Raw genomic sequence first — 19,396 nt, forward strand, 5'->3', positions numbered from 1 at the left:
TAATCATATAAATAGGAATGACAATTAAGCCTACACTAATTCAAATGATTTCCAAGTGATTGGTTAGGAGAACTTTTATATATACATAAAAAAGCACATTGTGTCAAGAAACGAGAATAATCTTTCCGAAATTAATAAGTAATTTCATGAATAATAGAACATTTTTTTCAAAATAATTCTCTAGTATCTTTACATATTTTAACAACATTCAAATTGTAGCCGCTCTGACCAACAGGGATAACAAATATCAACACCATGTATGTATACATGTTGTTTAAATATATTTTACACTTTTGCGAAAACCGTAATTACTATTTAAAGCTTGTTCGTAAATTGACTATTCATTTTCTTTAATTCTTGTGAAAGTCTTCGTGATTGTGATGTGACAGACTTTCAACATATCATTTTTTCTCACGAATTTTTTTTTTTTTTACATTTTGAGCTGTATAAAAAAAATCTTGGACATGCACATTCAGTATGCGTCTGTATTTGAGAGATCGTTATTATATAAATATGTGTGCGAAACGTGAAGATTGTTACGGTTATACGGCAAAATTAATCCGCATATTAAAAAAATTCGCCAATACAAAAAACCCACATTATTCACAAATCCGTTCGCTGTACATATTGGTAACTATATATATTATTGAAGTGACGATAAATTATGTAATCTCTAAGAATGTCCGTTTTGATAAAATACGAACATGCATGAAGGTACATATCTCAAGTGGAGTGGCCAGACAAATCGCGAGGAAACTAACATGCATGCATTGGCCTGTACATTTCTTTTTTTGAAGAAAATTTGAGTATAAAGAACATTTTTCTTTAAAAAGTTGAAGGGCCAGCCTTTCTTTCGGTCGAGATATCATTTTTATGTGTGACGGTGACGTGTGCAAACGCACTTTGAAAAAAATACGCACTTTGAAAAAAAAAATTCATGAGTTAATTATAGCATCCATCACTTTTTGATGATATTTTTTAAAAATACACATACCTGTGAAAGAAATACAACTGAAATTGATAAAAGGAAAAATATCCAAGATATCTTCATTTACCATTTTTCACTCTGGAACGAAAACTTTCAAGATTACGGAGACTAATGACTATAACGGGAAATTTTCACATCTTTTCACTTCACCATTCGGAACTCACTCGGAATACCTGGCGATCGCACAATTCCCAACGTTATCATCCGGGATATTACACGGTGGTGCAATGCAAAATCTCCGTAGACTTTCTATTTTGGGTTGTGTATTGAAGCACAAACCAGATTATCTGGACATTTTTCATTTTAGTGAATGAACGCAGTTTTAGCACAAAGGTATAAATATCAAGCGAAAAGTGGTGGAAAAAAAACTCGGGACACAGTAAAAGTGTGCATGCAGTGCGACTAAATTTTTTTCAAAGTGCGTTTATATAATATTTCTGTCTCTGGTAATATCGACATGCATGGACTTGGTCCCAAATTTAACGCACTTTGAAAAATATTTTCAAAGTGCACAATATTTCAAAGTGCGTTGTAACACTGCCAAAGATACACTTAATCATCAGTCTCTTGGACCGAACCATGAAACCAATAAAAACATTGTGTGTTGCATGTTTGACCGCCATGAGCCGAGGTGTCTGAGGGCCGAGACGTATGTCTACCTTTAATCAAAATCTAAATCGTCTATGCGCTTCGTGATTCAGGTAAAATGTTTGCACAATTTTAAGCATCTTTTCAACGTCGTTTGTTATGGTGCAGAAGACCAACTTTCCCGCCACGTGAAATGCCTCCGAGAAAATCTTCCAGACAAACTAGTAAAGAAACAACAAACGAAGATGTCCAGAGTCTGCAACAACCCCACAAAGAGGCAGACCAATGGATCTGTTTTATAAACAGTGAGAGAATTATAGAAGTTATATTTTTTGAACAACCTTTGTGACTATATGATGCGGTGCCTGTTTACTTTAAAATATTTTCAGGTAAACAGACACCGCTTCATAGTCTGTATGTTTAACAATATAGACAGTCGAGAAGCGTGTTACAATTTTGTCGAAGTTATATTTATTGAATTAATTATGTTTGATATATACTTATATGACATAAATATATAGTCTGACATCATTGGTTAAGATTGTAATTTATGTAACTGTGTGTGATACTGATACATGGATTCTTGGCTTAGCAATCTCTCCAAATTGAACTGATGATATTCCAATTTTTATTGCACATTATTGGTGGGTTCTTGAAAAACTGGCCTTTAGTTTGAAGATACCATTGGCATTTATTTACAACAGCTTTTTGTACTTTAGTCTATAATTAGAGTTATCTCTCTTAAGGTACCTCATTACACCTACACTTATAAATACTTTTTAAGACACTACGTCACAAGGTAACGATTTATATGTTTTGTTAAATTGTTTATACCATTTGATTAGGTTGTATATCGTTGTAGCTCTGACTAGCTCAGTGGTTAGAGTATTGGGCTTCTGAACCGCAGATCATAAGTTCAAATCCGCCTGGAGCATTTGTTCATGTTAACTCAATTAAATTTTTGAAAATGTAATTTTTCATCCAAAACTTCACATTTGTTTGCCCATTAGACTTAAAAACTTCTTATCTGTAAATGACTGTTATGATATCTATCATAATCAAGTAATTTTCTGCTGATTTGAGAAAATATTTCACGGTGTTGTGAGCCACCTTAAGATTCTTAAGATATACATGATGCCTGAACTGTGACATACAATACTACATGTATGATAGGCATTACATTACATGTATTATAAGAAAGACATTATCAATTATATATCTAACAATTTAAAACCCTCAGACATTCCATTTTCCTCAATATGAATCTTGCAAAGTAGTGCCCAGTCTACAATCTGAGAAGATGCAATTTATTTTTGTGTCCATGACGTCATTTGTGTGACTATAATTACCAGATACACTTTAATTTATTTGAAATCATATCATACATGTCTGTACCTGATTCATGGTGACTTTAGATGAATTGGTGTCCACATGCATTACATATGTCAGCATGTAAATTATCCTCTATTAAATCATAGTCTTCATACATGTAATGAGCTTACCTGTATGCATATCATTGCATGTACAATACATGAAAGCAAAATAAGAACATTGTTAAAAACTGCATTTAGACTATCATAGAGTTAGGTTCTGTTTGATGCATAGATCTTGGATTTATAGAAAGTTTTGAGAATTTGAAAGAAAAAGAATCTTGAATTTACTTGTACACTATCTTGAAAAAAGACTTCCATTTATTTAAGGATGTTGGGTGGTCAACACATTAACCATTAGATCTACCTTAGATTTTAAGATATGATTTATTTAGCTATAGATTATTATTCAGTAAAGAAAAAATCCATATATTTTACCTTTTATGTTTGGTATTTTACCTTTAGACCTTTTCAAAGGAAATTAAAAGGGCCAACCAGTCAATTTTAAAATTTAAGTGTATCATCTTTTGATACAGTTACATATGTTCTATTTTTGTGTTTAAAATGGATGTTCATTGTGCCACATGCTGTACTACTGGTTCAAAAACAGAACAAGTAAATTTGCAACTTTTAACACCAAAAAAGAAAAAGAACCTTAACTCTATAGAGAAACCATATGTACTGATTGTATGAATATGTGAAACCCATAAAATTATCCTTAAAATAACTAAAATGAATCAACAGTAAATCCTCCCTATCAAGAAAGGAAAAATGGTTAACTCTTAGTACACATACTGTAAGATTTCCAATTTATGGAAGAAGGTAGATGATAGTAGTTCTAGACCAGCAAGCAGCATATGTTTATCAGTAAGTTTCAAATTTTAAATCACATTCAGATTATGGGTTTTTAATTAATTTTTTTTTTTTTGGGGGGGGGGGGGTTAACCTTTTATTATAAGCCTTATGGCAGTTGCTTAATAAGGTTCTTTCACATTCATGGTAATGAAATTGAGTTAACAAATTATGTAGTAATGTTTGTACACTGACAATAGGTAGAGCATTGGAAAGGTTAACAATTTATTGATAAACTAACTTTTATTGCCATGACAACCTGTGTCTTTGAGTTTAATTGTTTTAAATCTCCAGACGATTGAATGACATACCTGTTAACGTGACTGTTATTAAGCTGATTAAAAGGATTTTAATTATTTTTAAACCAATTACAAGTATTTAAAATTGATTCTGCACATTCATAAGTAGTTAAGTCCAAAATAAGGATTAACCACATATTTGCAACAAGTGCAGTGGGTTTGATCTTTTAATAAATGTGCATATTGGAAATCCTCCACTGACTTGGATTAGGACCATCCAAGTTCAATTTTGAAAAAACTAAAGTTACCTATTATGCAATCAGCAAATTTTACAATGTTGGCCAACTTTGATCACATCTTATGATTTTAAAGGCTTTTTCTAATATTTGTTGAGTATTGATGTGTGAAACTTTGATTGAAATTATCATATCTGATATTTTTGTGAGCAGTATGGCCCTGGGGCCTCATGTAAGCCTCTTATAGGATTGCCTACAAATAGATGTATAGTGTCAATGCAGGATTGTTATTGAAGTTTGATTGAAATTATGCCAGTCAAACCAAGGATAGTAAGGGCTTAACCATTTCTTTTAATAAAGAAATTATTAAAACGTTCACTTTGTTTACATGTCTAATCATACTATCAAAGGCTTTGCGTATTGTTGTCATTTCCCCAAGCTAAGTTACCCCGCATTACACTGTGTTTTAATGTTAAAAAATAAGTTAATACCTTTTCAAAGATTCAAATGAAGCGTTCATTTTTATCCCTTTTTGGTTATCTCGCAATGGCACTGCTAAAAAATCGACAGAGGAATTGTTGAATACATTATATCTCTTTCTCTCTCTCAAGAAAATATACAATTTCATGTTGACAAACCCTAGGAGCTTTTATCCTTTTAAGCAACCTCTCTCAAAGCATCTAGATTACCGACCTCTTCGGGTTCCACCATACATTTTATACAGATAACGGCATTTTTACATGGTCATGGATTGAAACAAGCTAAATCTTTAACAATTTTTAGTCAATGATGAAAATGCTTGATGCCTACTGGGCTTGATATTGAACCTTTATTATCGATAAAGTGAAAACATTGATACATATTACAGTATGATCAAATTTGTACAAATTTGTAACCATTAAAAAATTTGTGAAAAGATAGAAAAAACCTTATGTGCTCAGAATATTTACATCTGAAGAAAAGATCGGTGTGAAGTTTATTTTTTAAATATATTTATTGAATGATTACGAAGCATAATTTGAAGAAGGTTAATTTCCCGCTATTGTTCTATGAAATGGAACCAGTTATTTTATAACCAGTAATGTCGTATTGCATAAAGTTTGTGTTTTTAACTTTCAAACAGTATCACCCTTCGACATGTGTTAAACCTAATTCGTGATGCAAATTAAAGTACTTTATATAAATAAAACATAATCCACGTTGTAAAGACACACTTTTCTTAATGTGTTAAAAACCTTATCAAATGTATAACTTGACGTATCTTGCATCATTTGTGTTATTGGAATGCGTATACATTTCATTTAAAAAATGTTAATGGCAGTCCAAGACTTGCTCGAAATCCAGTCAGAACGAGTAATGTCTAAACCAAACATGTCATATTGCATCAATTTTGTATTGGTCCTACGGAAGTCGTAAGTGGCTTTAATATTGAACATGGTCACCCTTTGACACATCTTTCGTCAATTGTGTTAAACCCAAATTCATGATGCAAAGAACTTTGTACATTTGTAAATAAAATATAAACAACATCGTAGAGAGGTACTTCTCTTTATGTGTTAAGTATGTATACCTTGACATCTTGCATCATCTGTGTTATGGGAATGCGTATACATTTCATTTTAAAAATGTTGATGGCTGTCCAAGACTTGCTCGAAATCCAGTCGGGTAAACACAATCCCTAGGATTGACCCCGAGAAAGAAGTCGATCGGCATTCGATAACCTACATAACAAAATATCATTGATATCTTGTTTTTAAAATCCCCCAAATAAATGAAAATCTATTGGAGGGTAAAAAAATATCTTGGAGGAGTTCCAAATTGGCAACGCGTCCTGGAGATTAAATAATTGGCAAGATAATATATTTATTCGGCACGGTTGTGTTTGAAATTTTTAAATATAAACAAGACTTCGAGTAGAGAAGACGGACAATTGTTAATGTGAGAGACAATCTATTTGCGTACAAGGCGATTTCGTTATCTTAAGGATAGAAGATTTATTTGATGTCGGAAGAAAGGAAACAAATTACAAGTAGAGGAAGATTCGCAAGCGATTGAAATCAATTGAGTAGAAGAAAATTAACAGTACGATAGGAGAATTATTATTTATTATTGAACTTCTTGATTTGTCCAAGTGAGGAAGATTATAACAAATCTGTACAAAAATAAACGGTGACAACAAACTCAAAATTGAGGACCTGGAAGAGAAACAGCCATTTACTAAGAAACTATTCAAGATGGAGTCCATGGATTCTCTACTTCCATGCGACGAGAGCAAGAAATCCATCTTTGAAACTGACACCATGTATCGCTGCAACTCACTAGACAAAAACACGACTTTCCCGCCAAAACAGCGGTCGAAATCTCCATCTCGTCAGTCCGAGAAAAGACGCGAGGACCGAACTCACGTTCGCTTTGCTAAAGAACCCAGTCTGGAATTTCATATCCCGGAATGTTCCGAGGAGGCGGAGGACAGAGAAAGCCCCTTGCCTATTTTGTGCTCGACTCTCCATCCAAAGCCAATACTGAAAAAGACCACCCCACGGAAAACTCACGCGTGCACAATTATTGTGTATGGAGAATGAGGGTTCTTATCACTGACCTCAGGTCGGAATGAACTTTCCACGTGACGTGCCCTAATGGGACCGATGACCCCGCATCGACACCACAATCCTCCCTTTCTCTCGGGGACTTGTCAGCAAACGCAAGGAACTTGAGCCCGGAAAGATAAAATGCAATATATACATGACTTCATCATGCAACACCTCTACATTATCTTGTATGTACAAGAGAAAACGTTCAGATAACTTGGTATTAATTGAACTAGCTACGCATGTGTTTGAGAATAATTGCATGACGATGTAACATTATTTATTGGTCAGTTTAATGATCACAGATCGAGTTGTATGACGGGATATTGTTGTGATTGTATGCCTGTCAAGGTGTGTGTGCTATACAATTCATTATGATTTTTACGGTTTAATGTGACAATGACATGATGATGTGTAATACTTATATTAATATTTATGGCCATTTCAATGCAATAATAAACATACATAAACTTAAATAGTGTGTCTTATTTGTATTATTAATTTTCTATATTTGATTCCCGAAAAACGCTTTTTTGGTGTTAGAATGTGACGAGATAGGAAGTCTTCCAACGGTCCAGGGAATAGTACCCTGTAATTTCATTGAACGTTGTTTGGAAGGTGGATCATAACAACTGGGATTGCTTTAACACTAATTCTTACGTTCGCTACATGCACTTTTTTCGTTGAATGCAAGTTCATTGCCCCATGAACTTCATTGACTTATCTCTTTAGATACAGTATCAGATGGGTCCTGTTAATTTTATTTGTTCTGTGATGCTTGGAAATGGAGTACGTACATGTACATGCACATATAATACTTCAGGCACGTAGCATCGGGGGGGGGGGGGGGCTGCCCCCCACACTTTTTTGCGCAGCAAAGATTTTTCTTAAATTTACATACAAAAAATTGAATTAACATGGAGTTGCCCCCCCCCCCCGCCCCCCACCACTTTTCTGTGACCATGTAAAAATTGAATTGAAAACAAGGAAATAAACCGTGAATATTGAATTGAAAAGTATACCTGCCCCCCCCCCCCCCTTTCCTGTAGTAGCCTAATATTTGTACACCTACAATTATGTTTACTATATACTACAACTTGTCTGTAGAGTTATCCCGTAATAGGTTACAACGTTGTTGATCGAATTTGTGTGTAAAATATTGTCGCAAGAGTCGTGAATACTCTTCTTTGGAAGCCTTATTTCACCTTTTGGAACGTTCTGAAACTGCCATCAAGTTCTTTAGACAATTGTGTTCTTGAATTAGACTAAATAAATAGAGGCGGTTTTCTTTTAGAGATATCATACCTTTTGTTGTTTTTTAACCAAATCATCAATACTTCTTTTTTCTTTTCAAGTTTGAGTTTAAGGTACCGTACCCATGTTTTACGTACAAGCGTACGGAAAGAAAATTAACCATGTTTGATAATGTAACATAAACACAAGTATTGCATCAAGATACGTTTGTGCTTACAAAAGCTTGGTTGTATCAGTCCGACCTTCGTTTGATAACTTTCTGGAAGGAAATGTTTTTCTTTGATTTTATCATTGATTTTACCATTTATATAAGTGGAGTTGCTTAATTAGAGTCATGCCCAGTTTATATAAATAGTAAAGCCCGGATTAACGAAAGCCGAATTAATATTAATCGTCAGCAGAAAATTAAGACTTGCATGAATGTAGTTACAGTATTGTTAGTATACTCTTGTACGTAATATTATTAAGGTACTAGTAGTTAAAAATGATTGCAATGACGTTACATTTTGATTAATATGGTTGACAACTTTAAAAAAGTAAAGCCTTATAACCAATTGGATATGTTAAATATAACCAATTAACATTTTAAATTACAACGGCACTGGAAGTAATAATTGCGGATTTTTCAGAAAGGACAAGAAGCGATGATACTAGATAGTATCAACAAGTAATTGTGATGTCATGGCATGAAATAATAAAATCTAAAAACTAAATGCAACGTGAAATCAAAATCAATGAAATTGGGATATTAAAAGAGACTACCTATGTAGTATTTTTGGTTTTTTCTGCTGTTTATTGTTGCACTTATTGAGGCTATGAACTAGTGCTAATAATACCACGTGTACAATTTTGCATGTTGATGTTAATATTAATTCTGTGAAAAACCAAAACATAATTTAAGGGTCCATTCATAATGTCTTTTACTAAAATTAAGATACTTTAAAAATCTAAAATCAAAATTTACAAATTTTGATTTTAAAGCATTTAAACTACTTTAAATGTCATCGCAGCAAAGGAATCGATTTTCTTTATATTGAATTATGCACATTGATACAAGAAGCCAACAGAGAAACAAGGAATTGGTTTTTATGAGTAGCAGTTGTCATGGTAACGGAAAATAAAGATTAGGTATTTGCAAATAGAGTATTTTTTATAGCCATATAAAAGAAAATTTCAACATCACAAGCTATAAAAAACAAAAATCAAAAAAATATTTATCGTATGGATAGTTAAATGATCTTTATGTTGCATGTATACGTGATTATACATTGGTCCAAATAACAGCAAATGAACAGTAATCTGATTTCAAGGGTTGTACATGTATGTTGCCATAGGGGTTAAGACTAATAATAATGAAAATAATCAGAAAAAAAGTTTTGAATAGTTTACAGAGGTGATGAATATTGCAAGGACAACATTCTTTTGGATCTAATAGGTCCTGGTCACTTGCTTGCAAATATTTTTTCAACTTTTCTATATTGTAGACTTTTGTAATGTTTTGTGGCACAAAAGTAGCAAGAGAAATACTATTTATGTGATTTAGTTTTAATTATTTCTTTGAGATTATTATTGCATTGAATTTATTATATAATCTATATGAATATGATATAGATCATTTTAAAGTTCCCTTTACAACTTTTCATGCCAAAATATGTTGCTTATAGTATTTTTTAGCTCGACATTCTTGGATTGTCTTCATCTCAATGCACATTTATACATTATATTCTTCTGAACGGCATAGTTTTCCTTCGTTCTTTGGTATGAAACGTTGTTCGCTTAGATGAAGCGATATCCTATGCAATTAATATTGCATAACAAACAATTCAACTTTTGTTTGGATTTAAAAGAACACACGCCCTTTGCCACCGAGTACGTAAATGGCCGTGTTGACTCTTTTGTGTTGGCGAGCGGTTCTAGATAGGAGTGCTGGTGATAGGGGCTTGTTGACTGAAGGAGAAAAGGGACCGCCATGCAGTAGCGGTCGGTCACTTGATAAGGGGGAAACGCCAGAATGGAGGAGTTGTCGTGCCCTTGGACCGTTTCCAGCCCGGCGGGTTTGACATTATTGTAAACAAAATTCTCGTCAGAAAGAAAACAGTGACTGACTTAGGCAGACGCGTCGGTTAATTTTCAATTTTTTTCGCTGTGAGCAGAAGCTGATGAGTGGTTTCAAGTGAATGCTTTTTAAAAGACAATTATTTGAATAGAAACGTGGAAATTTGATCGATCGATTCAAAACCAAGAGAGGGAGAAGTGAAGTGAAAGAGCGAGGACTTGTTATTTCATAGTTTTACCCATGGACGGTTCATTCCTCCAGAATGTCTGTTTAGATCCGTTGCTGGTCATGACAAGGAGTATGGATGTTGCTGTGTCGAGCGCCTGTGAACACAGCAAAACCTCCATGTTTTGTACAGGACCTTGCGAATCGTGTAAAATGAAAATGATGTTGGAACGAGAGAAAAACAAGACCATCAACGGCGCAGCAGCGAACAGCCAATCAAAATACTCGGGACATTGTCTAACGATTCCTCAGCTTCCCGAACATCCAGAGCTTCATGTTCATTGGTCAGATGAAGATGACGCCGGAAATTCTAGTCATGAGTTAGAAACTGTGATTGAACCAGTGAAAAGTTCGGATACAAATCACGTGACTAAAAATCAGGAAGAAGTTCATGTTAAACCGATTTTAAAACATAAACCCACGTGTGTCGTCGTTGTTCACGTAGACACCAAGTAATTATTGACCATTTTACAACATGGCTATTTCAGACTGCTTTACATCTTGTGTTTGAGAGGATATATGCAAATTCTTGCAACCCCTTTGACTTTCTATGTTCTTCAACAAGGTGCCCTTTTTAGTGGTTTAAAGATTTTTACAATTATTTTTTACCACTAGAAGACGTATTTATTTATGTTTTATTCACCATGTACATGTATCATTATATTGCATTAACTATGTTTTTATATATGATATTATAATGATGAGGTATATGGGACTAACAGGTTAAAACAATATTTTCTTTGCTCATTATATGTATTTAGTTATCAATGCAAGCTACATTTGTAGTGAGGATTTTTCCTCAAGGTAGATACGTGTGTATGCGTGCGCATTAGAGTAACCCAGTATTGCATGTAATCTCTTGTATTGGAAATGTGTGTTTGTTTGGCCGCTGTGAAAGTTAAACAACTAAAGCTTCACCAAAGAAAGATTTCATGAATTTTCGAAAAGTTAAACCTGTGATTTTGAAATGTGTATTTGATTTCAAATGTCGGTCAAGAAAATGTAAACCTTAACTCCTATTTACTTGGAGTCATGCTGATTTTGAAATAAATGAAATAACAAAATCTCCTAATTGTTGTGTTTTAGTAACTTTAGCTATCTCGCACAAACTTCTCCAAATTTATTTAGTTAGCACTTAGCACATGTATCATATGCTAGTTCATCTAACACTTAGTCTTCTAAGGGAACGTAACAATTTCTATTTTAAATGATGGCGATTTGTTACAAACATGAATACATGAGTTTTGCTACATGTAATTTTGACCTTTTTGTGCGTAACATTTTGTAAGCAGAAAATTGAATTTTCGACATCGTTTATGAACTAACTATATTTTTCAACAGTGATTCATTTTGATTTAGATACTTACGTGTATATTTCAGGCAGCGTTAATATTTGTAAGAATATTTGTTATAATTCTGGTATGCATAATTAATAGTTATATTGAAATAAAATAAATATATATTTAAAAATTGCCGGTAGAAATGTTTTCAAAAACTTGATTTTCTGAAGTAAAGTATCGAAAGATAACTTAAACATCAATATAATACAGGTAAGCCGTCGCTTAATCATCTCACCTTTTCAGCAGTGTTCGTGTTTTAAACTCGAACATTAATTTTGACTTAGATTAGGTCATCTTCTACACATCCTGATTAATGAAATGTGGATTCTGTAACAATTCTATATGTTACCGCTAATCTCCAGGTTTTCGAGTATGGTTACAGATAAAAAGATACTTACACGTTGGTAACGTTTATTTAGTGAGGCGATTTGTTCTAAATAAATGGCTGTCATAAGAAGCCAGAAATGAAAGAAAATAACAGAAACAAAAAGTGTGCAATGAAAATTGACTGGATACAAAAGAATTGGTTCTGCTGTCACTTTTCTAATTGTGTGTAGATGGCGCTGAAGCAAAGGCCAGTGCAAAATTTGACAATATCAGTAAGGGCTTTAGGTATATATATTAAATAAGAATAAACTTCAAAGATGTTTGAAGTTATGAGTAGTCGGGAAGATCTTCATGATCGCTCTTCACTCTATTGTGTTAGTAGCTCTTTGAGTGCCGGGATATGTTGAATCAAAACAAGGCCTGGGAATTGAGGTTCACCCCGTTTCTATCAACACGACCCAGACTTTAGTGAAGGACATCAGATAAAATTAGCCGTTCTTGTCAAAAGAAGGAATATTTTAAAACACTGCTATTAACAGATCGAGGTTTCGGAAAAATACATTATAGTACAAACGTCTCATTGTCAGGATTCTGGCACGGCTGTAGATTTTTGGTGTAAGACGATATGGGATTCCAACGTCAATGACAAAATATTGGGCAATGGGTTTATTATGAAATGCAACACCGAGCATTAAGGAAAAAATCAGGTCTTTAAATGCCTTTTGAATTGATGCATTTGATGGCATTTATTTCTTCTACTTACAGACTTGGGTTTTAAAATGATCATTTTGTGTCTTCCGTTTGAATGAACTTCGTGAATTGAGATTATGGAACTATCTTTTGAAATTCAATAACTGTTTACCAGTCCTGCGCTATTTTGAAGAAGATAGACACTTATTGCCAACAAAAGCAGAGTTTTGAGTTTGCTTTTTTCAAAGCCCTTTTTTAGATATAATATTTAACGCATTCCAAGGACCAGGCTCCACCGTCACCAAAATTTTCAAATCCCTCAACTCATTCCTCAACGCAAATCCTCAACAGAAACATGCATAAATTTGAGGTCAAACCTCAGATTTGAGGCTGAGTATTGACTTGAGGAAAGTCGGTGATGGCGGGGCCAGAACAACTAAAGGGACATTGTTCCCTTTCACCTGCATTCACTCGGTCATGGGTGAAAGAAAACCCCGTATTTGTTTGAATACGATGTTTAATTTTTAACACATTTTAATGAATATGTAGACAGTTGGTCTAACATTGAGAAGTACTTTTCGAGAATGTTTGTAGAGTGAAAATATTGTTTACTTTTTGTTCTCTAGGGTTGTAAAAACACCTCCCCTTCTCATTAACACCTCCCCTGCCGAAGACTGTTATATCTTGTTGTACTCGTGCATCTCCAATTAAACCGAGACCACATGCAGCGACGGAAAAATTATTTAAGTAAACTTACATTAAAGGTACATGTGTATGTATATATGAATGTTTAAAGATGCATCTTTTCTAAAAGGACATTGCTACATTATAACGAGGGTCGTGGAGGAGATTTTTCCAGAGCTGTATTAATTGTCCTGATGCTACATTATAACGAGGGTCGTTGAGGAGATTTTTCCAGAGCTGTATTAATTGTCCTGATGCTACATTATAACGAGGGTCGTGGAGGAGATTTTTCCAGAGCTGTAATAATCGTCCTGATGCTACATTATAACGAGGGTCGTGGAGGAGATTTTTCCAGAGCTGTATTAATCGTCCTGATGCTACATTATAACGAGGGTCGTGGAGGAGATTTTTCCAGAGCTGTATTAATCGTCCTGATGCTACATTTCCAGAGCTGTATTAATTGTCCTGATGCTACATTATAACGAGGCTCATGGTGGAGATTTTTCCAGAACTGTTAATCGTCCTGATGCTGGTTTATATGTTGATTCATGTATACTCGTATTTTGGTAGTATGGAATTCGACCATAAAGATAGATCTCTTACACACATTTGACATAGAAACAAATGTACAATATATTCACTATCGACCGACACGATAATCATGATTTTCATTTCTTTACTGACATCCATGTACACATTCGGATTTACATATATTACTAGTTTCATAGGTGTATGAATTTGGATTTGCTATTAAGATGCACTACATTTATGGAATTATACCATGCAACATCAAGGTTAGGCTTAAGTATTGTGTATGAATATTTTCGCCTATTAGTACAAAGCCAGGTATTTGTTATTTATGTCCAATAATCAAGATGGTTTTCTTTTGTCTTAACACTGTAATGGCTAAAAAAATCCGTAGACACTTTTATGTTGTATGTTCCAACAACGTTGCTTTTTCTAAATTTTGAAGAAGAAAAAGCAGTTTTGAAACTTTATACGACAATGACCATATAGGTCATGATTAAGTCGAAGCCAATGGTCAGATGGCCTAGTTCGGGGTCAACCATAGAATTGGCTTGGTGAAATGACTACGACGTTGGTCATTGTCTCAAGGTTGTTAAATTCTGTAATCTTAATGGAAATAGTAACCAGTATTCAGGAAAGTTAATGCAAAAACCCCCCAGAAACCAGTTGAAAAATGAATTGCTTGATTAATAATGTAAGATTGGTAAGGCTGAGTCGCTGTAAATGTTCAATTTCTTATTGCTGAAAACTTCTTATGGGACTGTAATATTTCTAAGTCGAAAAATGTAATGTCCTACAGGTTTAGTTTACCTGTGATGTGTGTTTATGTTTCACAGATACATCACTGGAAATACAGTTTTCATTTCAAACACTATTTACAGTTTACATATGGAGCGTGTATATTTCAGATACAGCCTTAGAGATTGACCCCAACGATGACACCAAAACGGTTTTCTGTAAACTCAGACATCCGAAAACAGGTATATCTAGCGTTATTTTATTCATTATTTATCTATACTAATTATATTTAAAATGAAAAATAACAACCAATATTTTGGACATCACTGTACTCTAGATTCTTTAGCTCTTGCTGGAGTTACTAGAGGGGGCTTGGCAGTTTAGTGTCGATTAATGGGTGAATTTATAATCTAATTGATGATTGATGTACATGTAAAACTGCAAATTTAAAAAAAGTAACTTCGTTCTCGGTGTTATTTAGTAAGATAACATGAACGCTAACCCCCCCCCCCCCCCCCAAAAAAAAAAAAAAAACGAGAAAAAATGTCAATGGAAAATTTATTTTGTAGCTGTTATAGGCAGAGGTTATAAATATGCAATAGCTTTCATTTTCCCTATTACAGACAGAGGTGCTATTTTTCTGTTCGCTAATGGAGATAAGGACGTGTTCGAAGTGGCGGTTTTTGCCGAGAGTTGTCGATCTTGGTTGATCGACAATACAGTTCAGCAAGGTAAAGAAACTATGAATTTTTTAAGATGTGTGCTCAGTAAGAATAAGTATGAGGATAAAGAACAGTAGAATTAGTTTCTATGCAAGTGACCGAAAACAGTGCAAGGGAGGGACATACTTGTATGCATATGCTGAATTAAAGTACACATGTATTAAAGTTGTTTGACAAAGCCCCGAGTATTTTTTCAGTCGATTGCCATTTGGTTATTACTTTATTTTTTTTTAGTTATAAATGTTTTTTTTCTTTTCCCTAGATGGGCGTCTCCATGTCACAACTCCTATCGATTCATTGTTCCTTCTCCTTCCCTACCTGAAAAAGGCCAAAGAGGTACTTTTATGTTTTGATTTTCTGTTTTGAAATAGATATAAAACGCATAACATAAATTGGCAAAGATCTTTTTTATAATGTAGTAGTGTGTTTACTATAGCAAAGGATATAGACTGTGACATCTATTGTGCAAAAAATTAGACACTGAATATATAAATGACAACAGATTGTAAATAGACTGAAAAAAGCACATGATGAATTTAATAGATATTTATTTGGGAACTTTTTTGTCATCTTTTGTACAAGTATGTTGCAGTGTGTTTACTAGAAAAGGATATAGACTGTGACATCTATCGTGCAAAAGATTAAATACTGAGTGTATAAATGACAACAGATTATAGACAGACTGAAAAAGGCACATGGTGAATTTAATACATATTTATTAGAGAACTTTATTGCGTCTTTCTGGCATGTGTGTGTGTAATTTATTTTTTTGGGTGGGGGGAGTGCTGCTGGACAAATCAACTTTTGGCACGTGGCTCTAGTAATAATATATCCTATACATATAGTTGATAAAATCTCATTTTTCGATTAAGATAATGAATTAATATTTACAGTGATATAAATCAAAAATTCTTCCATTGTTAGGGTGGGATGTTTATGACCCTGGACCAGATTGTCTGTGACTCCGATTACCCAGAATCCAGTAGACTCGTTGCTACATCCGGGACATCGGAACTAAATCAGATAGCCGATGTCAAAGGTAACTGTCAATCAAACACAGGAGATTGTCATAACATTATCAATTGAATGAAATGCTAAAAGTACATGTTTATACTTCTACAAAACCTTGAAAAAATATATATCATGTAATAAACTACAGACACGTCGAATGAGGTTATTTATATTTAGAAAATCTGTTTGTTGAAACTTTAAAAAAAAAAATTTTTTTTTTTGCTTTATACTGGTCATAAAAATTGTGTATAACAAATAGTTTGTAGCATGGTTATATTTTTCTGTTTCAGGAAGCGATGATTTACAAGTGTACAGATACAATGAAGAGAAAGTGTTGTCATGGTTACAAACAAAAGTAGGTGTAAAGACCTCATGATACACATTTTACATTCTTTCCTGTCAACCAACCATTGGCTCACAAGAAGATGATCCCATGACACCACGTCCCTTTACAATGTTTTCATATATATTGTATTACATCGATATATTTTCTTACGTGTTTTACAACTCCTTCTCTAATCCTTGTAGAAAAAATATTTCTTCATTTATAATAATTATTGAACATTTATTTTTCCATTAATTATCACATTTTCCACACTGTTTGTTTCTTTTCTTATGAGTTGTGTCTGTTTCTGATGTTAAGATAAAGCTTTACTAAAAGCTTTGAGTCGAGATGTACATGTAGGCCAAGACTGTAAACACATACGAAATTCAGTAAAAGTGGATTTAGAAGCGGATTAAGAAATCAAATTTAGCGTTTCTTTTTCTGGTTTATCTTCTTGATCAGTACACTGTGATTGTGATGTTTTATGTATTCTCTCTATAGACAGAACGTATGGCGGACAAGCTCTCGGAGAGGGGGATATGTGTGTCCGGGGCACAGAGTTCTACGTACGTCCGGACCAAGCGCGCCATGACGGCATCACATGGTACAAATCTCTCAATCAGCGATCATTTGTTTTATAATACAAATATTTAATAAAATGTAATAATAATAATAACTTATGATATAAAAATAACTTCTTTGGGATGACTTAAACTTCCGTTTTTAGAGATTTCTAACATTTAAGACTTAATTAACTAAGCGAGTTGTATAGAAAGGGGGATAACCGAAAGTTATGGCTTAACTAAAGCGTTTGTTGGAGTAATCCTGACTGCTTTTTTACTCCTTTACGTGATCAAGTGTTTATCTTTTCTCCAGATGACTACATAAGATACGCCTATGGAATGGTGTGTGATTACATCCCTTCTGATGTCGCCAGCCAACTCAGAGAGCACATGAAGTAATAAAACACTTATTGAAGTGAAAACTGAGAAAATAAATTTATTAGTATCCTAATTAGTCAGTATGTTTCAATGGTGTCTGCATACTTACATTACAGAATTCCAGAAGTTGTGGAGAAAAAAGAAAATGAACCGCCAAACAAGGTAAATCCACTTCCGGTCTGGCATTAATGGTGGATTATAACTGTTTATGACTTCTCATTCTTTTTTAGCAATTTTTAAAATCTGTCATTATTACAAATGTATAAAATAGGAACGGAAGATATCTTCAATACTTGAATGTAGGTTTTAAGTGTAAACTGGCTACTTTGGAAAACTGTTATTACGTTTTCTAATCTATAGTTGCTGAATTTGTTGGCTAGGTGTTCTTAAACAACATTTTACTGGCTAAATTATTTCCAGGAATTTATAAAGGAAGAGAAATGAAAAAAAAATATTTTAGTTCTACTTGACAATGTTATTTCAGAAAGCCAAGTTAGGTGATATAACTCCTACTGAAGACTACAGCCAGGAGAAATCAGATACAAAATCGGCAAAGGTACAGGGCTTTATAAGATATTTAAGTTACACGGCAGTTTTCGTGGGAAAGGGTAATTTGTTCTGTAAGAAATCATACAAACTATATTTATGAATAAAGCAAGAGAAAAATTCAATTCTCATTGATATAAGATGAAGACCTCAAGTGTTAGGTTACATCAGAGACATAAATAAAAAGTCATTTATGTCTCAAGTTACATTCACATTTTGGGGGTTACAAGAGAGAGATTTGTGAGGCGTTATCTGATTTTCTTCTTCTTCTTTTGTTTTTGTTTCACAATGGGTTACTGATTGGTTTAACAATGGGTTACCTTCTTTTGTAGACCGGTAAGCTGACAGCCGGCCAGAAGAAGCTCAGTAAGGTGGACAAATCGGGAATGAAGTCACTGGCCAGCTTCTTCTCCCCCAAGGCCAAGTCTTGATGCCATAATATACACAGTGCTATTTATATACGTGTTATATATTTGATATAAACACAAACCAGCAATGCATTTGCGCTTTGACATTAGTTGTTTTACCTAGGCTTTAATGAAAGTGAGGATTCTGGGCATTGTTTTGATTTTTTCAGGTAAAAAGCAATTATATTAATTATGTTAAACAAAACTACTTAAGAACAGGATTTTGGTGCTAGATGACTCGTTTTTATATGCGGTCTATGTTAGTTTTTGGGTTGTTAACATGGCTATGTTGAGAATAAAGGCCACGGAAGTGTTCAATTTTTGTGCAATTATTTGTTGTGTTGTTTTTCTTTTAATTTATTTTTATGAAATTAATTAATATACATTGTATAATAGAACTTAACATAATTCCGCTATTTGATTTTATCAAATTACGATTTTGCAAGTGATATTCTACAATACCAGAAATCATTGTATTACGAATCGATAAATATCTAACGTTGATTAAAGGTAGCAATGTATAAAAATATAAAAAATATCATTTTTATTTCAAAAAAAACAAAACGGAGCGCAACTTGCATTTGAAATGTTGGATATTCAATTGGTAAGGTGACAACTAGCACTACAAAACATATTTTAACAAATTGCTCTCGCAGTTGGTGCCAGAACATTGTATGTTTGGTGCACCCCATTTTGCACCTCGTTCCGCCCAGAAACGTAATGGTTGGTACAATAATGGCT

The 19,396-nt window shown here is 33.7% G+C and overlaps 1 protein-coding gene across 1 annotated transcript; it reads left to right on the top strand.

The window, feature by feature from the left end:
• The first annotated feature begins 1,719 nt into the window (after positions 1-1,719).
• LOC128180601 (ribonuclease H2 subunit B-like) lies at positions 1,720-18,984 on the top strand. The gene is made up of 11 exons (XM_052848729.1): positions 1,720-1,881; positions 14,874-14,945; positions 15,327-15,434; positions 15,688-15,761; positions 16,350-16,464; positions 16,727-16,791; positions 17,263-17,365; positions 17,638-17,719; positions 17,819-17,864; positions 18,187-18,258; positions 18,581-18,984. The coding sequence occupies exons 1-11, from the start codon at positions 1,770-1,772 to the stop codon at positions 18,677-18,679; spliced, it is 948 nt and encodes a 315-aa protein (XP_052704689.1). The 5' UTR covers positions 1,720-1,769; the 3' UTR covers positions 18,680-18,984.
• Positions 18,985-19,396: the final 412 nt, after the last annotated feature.

This window comes from Crassostrea angulata, chromosome 4 (genome assembly GCF_025612915.1).
Source record: "Crassostrea angulata isolate pt1a10 chromosome 4, ASM2561291v2, whole genome shotgun sequence".
Classification (NCBI taxonomy): Eukaryota; Metazoa; Mollusca; class Bivalvia; order Ostreida; family Ostreidae; genus Magallana; species Magallana angulata.